Source organism: Podarcis liolepis (genome assembly GCF_965112155.1).
Source record: "Podarcis liolepis genome assembly, chromosome: 7".
NCBI classification, from domain to species: domain Eukaryota; kingdom Metazoa; phylum Chordata; class Lepidosauria; order Squamata; family Lacertidae; genus Podarcis; species Podarcis liolepis.
Window position 1 is genome coordinate 6,836,048 of NC_139561.1, and position 11,560 is coordinate 6,847,607.

An 11,560-nucleotide genomic window follows, 5' to 3' on the forward strand; every position below is an offset into this window, starting at 1 on the left:
AGTCATCGTTTGAATTTTTTATTTATTTAAAAGATTTATAACCCAGCCACCATCGGTACTGCTTTGGATAATGTGGGGCGAGCAAACAAGGCCCGAATCCTATTGGAAGAAGGTAGGACTGGAACAGGGGAGCCCAACTCTAAGGTCTCTCTCCCCACTTTTCTCCCAGACCTGAAACTTACCTCCCTCTGCTCTGCCCATGACCACTGTGGTATTTGTGTGTGTGTTTGAGGTGGGGAGGGGTTGTGATATAGCATCATCATGTAAGCAGAAGGAATTTACTGTTGGGTAGGAGTCTCTCCCAACCCTCCCTGGAGATTCAGGGAATTGATCTGGGATTCTCCCCCCCATTTTTTTTCAATTCATTATAAATCTTTTCGCAGAAGTCTTTCACCTTGGGACACATCCACCACATGTGAAAAAAGTACCTTCTTTCTCTCTACATTTCCAACATGTATTATCATTCATGTGGTAGATCTTTGCCAATTTTACTGGGGTTAAGTACCATCTATACATCATTTTCATGATGTTTTCTTTTAATATAGTACATGCAGTAAACGTAACCCCTTTCTTCCATAACCTTTCCCAATCTTCCAACATTATATTATGTCCAACATCTCTTGCCCAGTCAGTCATTACCCGTTTAACTTGTTCATCCTTTGTATGCCACTCCAGCAACAAATTATACATTTTAGACAAATTCTTAACTTTAGTATCTAACAACTCCGTTTCCAATTTGGTTTTTTCCGTTGCAAAACCATTTTTCTTATCAAGCTTATACAATTCATTAATTTGATAGTATTGTAACCAATCCACTTTATCTTTAATTTGATCAAATGGTTTTAATTTAAATCCTTCATTATCTTCCAACAGTAAATCCGAATATCTCAACCATTTGTTTTCCATATTTAACTTTTTCTGGGCCTTTTTATTTCCATTGGGAATATCCAGCTGGGTGTTTTCCTTTCTAGGAGATCTTTGTACCTAATCCATACATTATATAGCGCAATCTGGGACTTTTTACTTGCAAGGCAGACACACTATGACCTCTGAGCTAGGCAATGAGGGAGCTCCTTGGCTTGTCCTTGTACAAAGAGTTGCTGTGTTCTTGGTGTGTCCTGATCTAACCACATAGCTTCCTGGCTCTTGGGTAGGAGAATGAGGGAGCAGAGAGAGTTGTAGCAGGAAGAAGGGGACTTGCTGGGTCATCTGCAAGCGATTTTTAATTTTTTGACTCTCCAAAGGTGGTCTCACAGGCACAATGTGATACAGTGGGACATTTCAGTACGCATCTGCTACAGAGTGGTTTGAATAGCTGGTGTAAAACTCTACATTTTCTCTGCCTGAAACAAGATGTGCCTTTAGCTGACGAAAGCATTCTCTTGCTGGCTTTCTAGGCGTGGAGCACTACGATACAATGAAGGATCTTAGTCTTTCTGATTTCTTGCCCCCTCACCTGACCATTTATATTGACGTACCTGTCTCAGAAGTAATGAAAAGGATTGAAGAGAGAGGCAAGGTATGCTTGGTTTGGGCGGGCGAATAATATTGTGTTCAATAAGCCCGCAACTTACACACATTTAACTTGTGCACATTCAGCTTTATCACCTTGGCAAAGTAACAAATAAAGGAGGTGGAAAGCAAGAGAGTGTCCGGGGGGGGGGGGAGACTTTGGCCATCCCACCGACCATTGAACCCAGTGTGTTTTGACTACATGCGATTTTGGCTTTAGGTGTGATCCCAGGGTTGTAACCCCCACGTGAGTTGCGGGCTTAGTGTATTAGTCTGACAAAGAGTGCTCCTTCTCCAGAAGTGTAGAACTTGTGGTGCCGGCATTGTTTTTCTACTGACAAATCACTTTAGGGTGTGGAAGACTGCCCTCGTAGGAATATATCACGTTTTAACTCTGCAAGTCGGCTTGCTTCCTTATTTATATGAAGCATTTTTGCCAACCTCTTGGGCTGAAAAGGTTTACAGAAGGCAATAAAACAAGGCAGTCCATGCCCTAGGGGCTTATAATTAAAACATACAAGGCAAAAGGGAAAGGGGATGAGGAGGGAAGAGGAAAACAAGCAAACCCAGACACTGTTTGTTAAAGTTGCACGGTTTCTTCTTACAATGGCCAGGTGGAATGGGAACATTTCAGGGTGGGGGAGAGGAGCTGATCTCAGCTGAGTGGAAGGAATGAGTGGTTCCACTTCCACTTCCATCTCCTTCTGCTCTAGCAGAGTGGGGAGACCCATGTATGCCACCTTGAGTAGTGCCTTGGAGGAAACGGTGGGGTAGGAAAGCAATAAATAATAATGTTGCAGAAGCGTCTTGTGGTGTGACTTTTCGTCCCTCCCCTACTGGTATTACTAAAGGGCAAGAGGGAAAGACCTGCCTGGACAAGTGCATCTTCTGACTTTGATCATCACTGCATTGGTACAAATACTCAACTTTATAATTCTGAAGCCTCTCTGGAAATTCTAGATGTTATAATAAAGGTGATAGTTAAATGACTTCAGCTGGTCAAATGAATACAGCAGCAGTAGCTTCGGTCACATTGAGTTTGAATGTGTGATTTATTTATTTTTAAAGCCGTATGAAAAGAAAGTATCACCTGCGTATCTTCAGAGCATTGAAGATGGCTACAAGAAATCTTTCCTGCCTCAGATAAGGTTAGTATGTGTTAACACGAAACAAGCACCGTTTAGTAAAACTGCTTGTACATCAGCAGCTTTGTGTCATACAGTTTGTATTCTGGTTCTTCATGTACGATTGGCCTTAGAAATTACAGTGCAAATCTCAGCTTTGCTCTCTGTCAAAGGACTGGAAGAAAAGAACTGGATGGTGCTTCCCTCTTGGGTGTTTCCATTCATAGGCTGATCTGCCTTAACCCTCTTGGCTCTTTTTTCTCTGCCTTGTGCCACCCTTTCCAGGTTCACATCTGGCTGCACTCTTTTTGCCCCATTTCAAGTTGCTTCTGGACTTCTACTCCCACATCTTCAGGTGTGGCCTGTCGTAGTTGGTTCTTCATCTGCACACTGCATTTGTTTTTGCCCCCTTCTCGTCCTGTCCAAAACTACATCTTCGTTAATTTTGCTTTCCAAGCAACTCAATTTACTCATTCTTTCCTGCTACATTATTTCAGACACTTCTAGTTTACAGTATATAAATTACCTTTGAAGAGATTAACTTAATTACTTCTTTTTTAAAAAATTCTGTTTTGCTGCACCTCTCTGTTTCTGCTGTGGATCCTCTTAACTCCTGTACTTGCTTTACTTAATCCATTTCAATAAGGGGTTTCTTACTTTTAACTAATATTTTGTTTCTTGTATGTTTTTAGGCTATCGTTCTGCAAGTTGGAATTTATTTAATAAAACAATTTACATCTCGCCTTTCTGTGCTATTGAAAACATTAAAGGCATATTTACCGTATTTTTTGCTCTATAAGACATACCAGACCACAAGACGCACCTAGTTTTTGGAGGAGGAAAACAAGAAAAAAAATATTCTGAATCTCAGAAGCCAGAACAGCAAGAGGGATCGCTGCGCAGTGAAAGCAGCAATCCCTCTTGCTGTTCTGGCTTCTGGGACAGCTGCGCAGCCTGCATTCACTCCATAAGACGCACACACATTCCCCCTTACTTTTTAGGAGGGAAAAAGCGAGTCTTATAGAGCAAAAAATACGGTAGTTCTTCTTGGACTAGATGACCCCTGGGTCCCTTCCAACTCTACAATTATATGATTTTGTAGCTTTCCCCTTCCGTATTCATTTATTTGTTTGTTTGTTTGTTTCTTGCAAAAATGTTTATGTACCGCTACGTCATAAAAAAAAAATTATCACAGCAGTTAAACATAAATCCATACAATAAAAGTCATAAAGAAGTTAAAAAGAGATATCAGTTAACCATTGTGGAGGGATGTCTTGTTAATTGCCTGCACAGGCCTGGCAGAATGGGAAAGTTTTCAACAGGCATTTAAAAGTTGGCACAGAAGGTGTTTGCTGAATCTCTAGTGGCAGGGCATTCCACAGGACTGGGCCAATGACACTAAAGGCTCGGCTTGTTGTCAAACGAGCCTTACCAAAATCTGCGATTACTGCTGTGTCTCTCTGCTGCTGCCGCCCTCCACCCCACTCTCTCCCAAGCATGTTGTTGTTGAAAGCTTGTTGTGTTACCCCAGATATGTCCTGCTGCCCCTCCAGAATCCATTCTCATCTCTCCTGCAGTTCTGGGATATGGCACATTCTGTAGCGACTCCATGACATACATGCAGTATGTGATTTGGGGGTTGCCTCTTGTTTCCCAAGACCACATAACACTGGTCCTGAGAGATCTGCATTGGCTCCCAGTACGTTTCCGAGCACAATTCAAAGTGTTGGTGCTGACCTTTAAAGCCCTAAACGGCCTCGATCCTATATACCTGTAAGGAGCATCTCCACCTCCATCGTTCTGCCCAGACACTGAGGTCCAGCTCTGAGGGCCTTCTGGCAGTTTCCTCACTGCGAGAAGTGAGGTTACAGGGAACCAGGCAGAAGGCCTTCTCAGTAGTGGCACCTGCCCTGTGGAACGCCCTCCCTGCAGATGTCAAGGCAATAAACAACTTTCACTTTTAAAAGACAACTGAAGGCGGCCCTGTTTAGGGAAGTTTTTAATATCTGATGCTGTATTGCTTTTAATATGCAGTTGGGAGCCGCCCAGAGTGGCTGGGGAAACCCAGCCAGATGGGTGGGGTATAAATAATAAATTATTATTACTATTACTATTATTTTCCTCCATATCAAATAAAGTGATTCAGTGTTACCTTGTTTCCTTCTAGTGAGACTTCTGAGGTCTTGCAGTATACCACAAGCGAGGCTGAACACGTGGAAAAAGTAAGTTGCCATCAGCTGTCTCTCTTTGTGTGACCTCTTTTGCAGGATCCCTTCCATTGCTCTGATGGTGGCGGAGGCTGCTTGTGTGTTTATTGTCCATCTTTCCAGCTTTGCTTTGTCAGGTTCAGGAAGGATGAAATGAAGTGGGCATGTTCAGAGTAGTGCAAGTAGACCAGCAGAGCAAGCTGTTTCCAACACCCCCTGCCTGCTCGATCTAGCCAGGGTGTGTGTGTGTGTGATATTTCTCCTTTATTCCATTGTATTTCCTCCCTCTTGGTTTCCATGGAAGTGAACTAACTGCATCAGCTAGAAGCTGACAGGTCTTTGTGCAACAAGCCTTTCAAGTAGGGAATTTCCCAGTCTGCATCTATATCAGAATTAGTTTTTGGATGTTTTTATTGTTTTATCGATGTGTCAGGGATTCTTTAGCTGCGATTCCCGCATTATAGGGGGTTGGATTAGATGACCCTTGGGGTTCCTTCCAGCTCTGCAGTTCTGTGATTTTAAGAAAAGCAATGTGGCCGTCCCGGGGGCAAGGGTTGCATTAAGCTTACAAAAGGCCTTGAATTCTTGGTGTGTTTTATCACACATGCACCTTCACCTCTTCCCCTGGAGTATTGGGGGAGCTGTAGGAGGTAGGCGGCAAGAATCTGTCCCTTCGACTTCCAGAGAGGTTCAGAGGAGAGAGTCCTTTCCCCTGCAAGTGATCGAAGGGAGAGCTCATGGCTGAATGGAAGAACACCGCTTTTGCATGCTGAAGTTCTCAGATGGCTTCCTTGGTGATACTGCAGTGGTGTCTATGCTATGAAGTTATTAATATTGTGCTTTATTATTTTTCTGTGCATGTGATGCTGAACTGTTAGCCACTTTGTGTTCCCACTGGGAAGGTAGGCAAATCACAGTATGATCGCGTCTTGTAGTGGGGGCATTACATTCCAGGGATGGCACATAGACGCAAAAACGTGTATATCTGAGCCACTCCCTTGGAACTGCCCCCTACACAGACCATCCTTACCTTCCAAGCAAGGCAGAGATTTGATTGTACTGTAAACCAAAATATGGGGGGGGGGTGACTTACAGGATATTGACTTGCTGGGAACAGCAATTGCTCAGCCTCTCGTTTCCTTTCTAATCACCTTGCCTGAACTCTGCACTTAATGGAGTTCCTTGTTGCAGATTTTAGACCAGGCATCCCCAACCTTCGGCCCTCCAGATGTTTTGGACTACAATTCCCATCATCCCTGACCACTGGTCCTATTAGCTAGGGATCATGGGAGTTGTAGGCCAAAACATCTGGAGGGCCGCAGGTTGGGGGTGCCTGTTTTAGACTTCCCACCGCATTTCATTCCAGTTCGTTCTCCAGGTTAAGCTGATTTTTAAAAACCCATCTAAACTCCGTACTTTAACGTCTGTGGTGCAGTATATACCCCTTGGTCATCTTGGCCTTGCAGCCTTGTGGTAGCAAAGAAGCTCAGGTGTCCTTGTGGAGAGCTGACTGGTTGCATTGATGCTAATCCTTTTCTCTTGGCAGGTAATAGAAGATATTGAGTACCTGAAGTTCAACAAGGGACCTTGGCCTGAACAGGACGATGTCTCTTTTCATCACTTGAGGGTTCTGTAAGGATGGACTTTCTAACTAGTCTCCTTTCATGTTGCATCTCTTTCTACAGAAGCATCTCAGAGCCGCCTCCTGCTGCGGAGTGTGGCACAGCTTTAATGTTTCAGAATTGAATACATACAGCAGTGTTTCCTATATATTGGATTATCTTTTTTCACCCCAATGCAAAATTACAACAAAAATTACAAACATAAAATCCAAAAGAAGAAGAAAAAACACAAAACAAAACCACACCCACAAAGAAAACCATGCCATCATAATAATCTTTATGTACATATTGACTTCCTTCCTCTGTTTTGAGACCTCAAAATTTTTAATCTTTCTGAATTGTTGTGCCTAATGTAAATTACCTCTATCTTTATACCTTTTGTACCGTTTTTCAATTTCTTTAACCCTGCAAAGCTTCATTCGTTACATACTGATATGCAATGTTTTTTCTTATATTCTTTAACACAATCCCATTCTTTTGCTAATTTTTGGTCTGATTGTCCCCTTAAGAATGCTGTGAATCTTGCCAAATTTATATATTCACAAAGTTTAATTTGCCTTTCTTTTATTGATGGGATTCCCCCCCCCCCCCAGTTTTTTGCTATGAGCATCCTGGCAGCTGTTGTCGCATAGAGGAAAACTTTCCTTTGATTGCCAGGAATATCGTTTGTAATTATTCCTAAAAGGAATACCTCCTGTTTTTTACTAAAAGATATTTTAAACATCTTTTTGATTTCTTCATATATTTCATTCCAAAATTGTTTAATAAGTCGGCATTCCCACCACATGTGAAACATTGTTCCTATTTCTTTCTTGCATCTCCAACAGGTATTTGATTTATAAATTGGATTATCAAGGCATACTCTTGATATATTTTTATTTTTTTATCTAGGGTTGAAGTTGGAGGTGCTTCACAGTGGGGATTGCCTTCCCCTCAGGGGAAGCTAACCTTGGTTTTTTATGCCCTCTGTTTAGCAGCCAAGATCAATGACTTGCAGAGATGCAGTGGGCCTCTCCTATGGACAGTACAGCTGCATTTCTGTGCCCTAGTTAATGGGCCACTCATTTGCTAGGTAGAGATGCCCACCCTGTGCAGAGGCAAAGCAGAGTAGTGACTCATGCAGAGAGGCAGCAAGCACCCTTTGAAGCTGGTACTTAATTCAAGCCCAAGCCGAGAAAGGAGAAAAGCTGCCGGTCTATCCTGCTCTGTGGAACTCTGGCCTGCTTTTGGGTGAGTGGGTGGGTGGTAAACTCTGATGTTGATAGATTGAAAGGAGCATCTTATCTCCTTACCCCCCCCAAAAAACCTGTCATTTCTCTCCCCCCCCCCCCAGTGTGAATCCCCAAAGCTGCTGCCTTTTCAGTAAGCATAACCAAGTTGCTGTTGTTATTTTTTGCATGTTAGGGCACAGGACAAGTACAGTGTGATCCTTCCGACTACTCTCCCTTTCTACATACCTGAAATCACAGTGGGAGGCCTCGATGCTGACAAAGCGTTTAATGAATACAAGGAGGTAAGAGGAGAACATTCAGTGGTGGTACATTAAAATGTAATTTTGGAAGGTGGCAGAAGAGGAACTCCCAAGAGACACCCTGCATATTTAAGTTTTAAGGTCCAGCACGCTGTTACTTTTTCATGGTGATGGGCTGTGAACCTTCATCTTGTCAATGTTCTTTTGGTTTTATGCTCGGATACTTCAGGTGCCTTGTACGTACCACCCGTCTTTTTCAATTCAGCAATTTTTAAAATGAGGTTGTTTGATCCTCAGCTCAGCTTTTAGATCTGTAGCCTGAGAGAGGTGGTATTTTGCACACACAAAAATGTACAACTGGAAAAATTGGAAAAGTGGTATGATACAGAGTGGCTTGCCAAATTATTGGAGTATTACAATATATCCATATCGGAAGGATCTCAAAAGAGAAGATAGACAAGGACTGGAAGGTGTTTAAAGGATATTTGCAAAATCATATCGAAAAATCAGAACTCCTATTAGAATAAATAAGTTCCGTTATAAATACTGAAATACTAAATAAGATGGATAACAATGTGTAACAGAAAAAGAAGTAGAAAGTTGGTTTCAAAGTGTGTGAAAGAAAGTAATAGAAGTGGAAAGAAATTGCAATTGAGTAGATTGGAAGTCTAACACAAGGGTGGGGTGAGGTATGGTGGTGGGAAAATTATGTGTGGGATTGAGTGTGGGTATGTATGAATATTTTTAAGGATTGTATAAAATGTATGTTTGTATATTCATAATATGTATTAATGTTGAAATATTTTAATAGAATAAATGTAAAAATTATTTTTTAAAAAATGTACACTGCTATAAAACAATAACTTGTGCCCAATCCCCCCCCCCCAAGAATTCTGAAACTTGCAGTTTTCTTAAAAAGAATTCTCTGGAGATCTGTAGCTGCAGTTCTTCATACAGCACTTAAACTTTGGCTCTCCTGCAGGAGGCAGTAATGGCCACCAACTTTAATAATAATAATAATAATAATAATAATAATAATAATAATTTATTATTTGTACCCCGCCCATCTGGCTGGGTTTCCCCAGCCACTCTGGGCGGCTTCCATAGAAACCAAAAAAACACTAAAATATCATACATTAAAAACTTCCCTGAACAGGGCTGCCTTAAGATGTCTTCTGAATGTCAGGTAGTTGTTTATCGTTTTGACATCTGATGGGAGGGCGTTCCACAGGGCGGGTGCCACTACCAAGAAGGCCCTCTGCCTGGTTCCCTGTAGCTTTGCTTCTCGCAATGAGGGAACCGCCAGAAGGCCCTTGGCGCTGGACCTCAGCGTCCGGGCAGAACGATGGGGGTGGAGACGCTCCTTCAGGTATACTGGGCCGAGGCCGTTTAGGGCTTTAAAGGTCAACACCAGCACTTTGAATTGTGCTCGGAAACGTACTGGGAGCCAATGTAGGTCTTTCAAGACCGGTGTTATGTGGTCTTGGCGGCTGCCCCCAGTCACCAGTCTAGCTGCCGCATTCTGGATTAGCTGTAGTTTCCGAGTCACCTTCAAAGGTAGCCCCACGTAGAGCACATTGCAGTAGTCCAAGCGGGAGATAACCAGAGCATGCACCACCCTGGCAAGACAGTCCACGGGCAGGTAGGGTCTCAGCCTGCGTACCAGGTGGAGTTGGTAGACAGCTGCCCTGGATACAGAATTAACCTGCGCCTCCATGGACAGCTGTGAGTCCAATAAGACTCCCAGGCTACGCACCTGGTCCTTCAGGGGCACATTTACCCCATTCAGGAGCAGGGAGTCCTCCACACCAGCCCGCCCCCTGTCCCCCAAGAACAGTACTTCTGTCTTGTCAGGATTCAACTTCAATCCATTAGCCGCCATGGCTTTAAAAGAGGATTAGAGAATTTCCTGAAGGAGAGGCCTGTTCATGGCTTGCTAGCTATGCTCTGCCTCCACAGTCAGAGACAACAATGCTTCTGAATGCCAGTTGCTGGAAACCACAGGAGGAGAGAGGGCTTTCATTCTCAGATCCTGCTTGCAGGCTTCCCATAGAGGCATCTGGCTGGCCACTGTGAAAACAGGAAGCTGGACTAGATGGGCCATTGGCCTGATCCAGTAGCCAGGCTCTTCTGATGTTCTTATGAGACAACCAGAGAGGAGAGGGAATGGCTATCAGTCCATTATAAGTTTGCGGGGTCAGTGTTTTCCACAGCCTGCTAAAAAAAAAAAAACTGTTGAAAAATTTGTGTTCAGTTCTGGTTGCCATCCCCAAAGGGCTCTGAAAGGGCAACCAAAATATCATGAAGCTGAAACAGCTCCCTATGAAGGATGGCTACCACCTCGTGCCCACGTGGTCAGGCTTTTTCCAAGGAGAAAGGAACATTTTATTATGACAACACACTTAAGAAGTGTGTGTGTGTGTGATGAGAACATGGCAAGAGGTGCATAAAACCATGCATAGTATAGAGAAAGTGGAATGAGAGCAGCTTTCTCTGCCTCTCATATAATGCTAGAACCTAATGGGGTCATAAGAGACGTGGGTGGCGCTGTGGGTTAAACCACAGAGCCTAGGACTTGCCGATCAGAAGGTCGGTGGTTCGAATCCCTGCGACGGGGTGAGCTCCCGTTGCTCGGTCCCTGCTCCTGCCAACCTAGCAGTTCGAAAGCACGTCAAAGTGCAAGTAGATAAATAGGTACCACTCTGGCGGGAAGGTAAACAGTGTTTCCGTGCGCTGCTGTGGTTCACCAGAAAGCGGCTTAGCCATGCTGGCCACATGACTCGGAAGCTGCACGCCGGCTCCCTTGGCCAGTAAAGCGAGATGAGCGCCGCAACCCCAGAGTCGGCCACGACTGGACCTAATGGTCAGGGGTCCCTTTACCTTAATGGGGTCATGCGGTGAAGCTAAACATTGGAGAAGCCAAAGGAAGGACTTTTTTATGCTGTGCTGCCGCCGTGGAATTGGCTCTCACAAGATGTCGTGGCAGCCACCACCTTTGAAAAGGGAATTGTTTATGGCTACGAGCCACGGCGACAATATTCTTCTGCCTGTTTTCCAGGAGTCGGTATGCCTCCAAATGCCACTTGCCGGGAATCTAAAGTTCAGGAGAAAACTGCTGTGGCACTCGGGTCTGCCTTCCCATAGCCACCTGGCTAGCCACAGTGGGAACAGGATGCTTGGGCCTGATCCAGCAGGCCTGCTCTTATGTTTTCAGGGGAGGGATGACAAGAGTGAAGCTGTGCCCTTATCCTCATGGATCTTCTGTGCTTTCTACTGCAGCTTCCTGGACGTAAATACGAACAAGGCTACAACGCTGAGGCTGGCGACAAATGGATCTGGCTGAAATAACGGGTTGGTGGAGCTCCTGTTATCAGCCTGCCTTTTGTGGGTGATGCCTGAAGCTGGACCGACACGACCAGGTCATTGTCGAATGACCTTGAAAAGAACGAAGTCTAAATCACCTCCCATGCAAAGTAATTCTCAACTGAATCCCATTAGGAAGACTGATAAGTGATTGGCATGGCAGGTAGGCATGGCCCTGGGAATGTGGTCTTATCATCAGAATGGTGGCTGGTCCAGGAGCTTGGCTGGATTTGGATGAAATAAAACCCTTTACTCGTGCTA

General features: G+C 44.0%; 1 protein-coding gene and 1 long non-coding RNA gene across 2 annotated transcripts in view; one reads left to right on the forward strand and one right to left on the reverse strand.

The window, feature by feature from the left end:
* LOC310711985 overlaps window positions 1–3,670 on the reverse strand; it is a 129,478-nt gene extending 125,808 nt beyond the window's left edge. The window contains exon 1 of the long non-coding RNA XR_014528693.1: window positions 3,460–3,670. This is a non-coding gene — a long non-coding RNA (uncharacterized lncRNA). The remainder of the gene's footprint in view (window positions 1–3,459) is intronic.
* Window positions 1–11,560, forward strand: part of NDUFA10 (NADH:ubiquinone oxidoreductase subunit A10) — an 18,253-nt gene extending 6,693 nt beyond the window's left edge. The window contains exons 5-10 of the mRNA XM_083514374.1: window positions 1,398–1,519; window positions 2,581–2,660; window positions 4,804–4,858; window positions 6,390–6,475; window positions 7,870–7,978; window positions 11,216–11,560. Of these exons, the coding sequence (XP_083370500.1) occupies window positions 1,398–1,519; window positions 2,581–2,660; window positions 4,804–4,858; window positions 6,390–6,475; window positions 7,870–7,978; window positions 11,216–11,284 (521 nt within the window). The 3' untranslated portion in view covers window positions 11,285–11,560. The remainder of the gene's footprint in view (window positions 1–1,397; window positions 1,520–2,580; window positions 2,661–4,803; window positions 4,859–6,389; window positions 6,476–7,869; window positions 7,979–11,215) is intronic.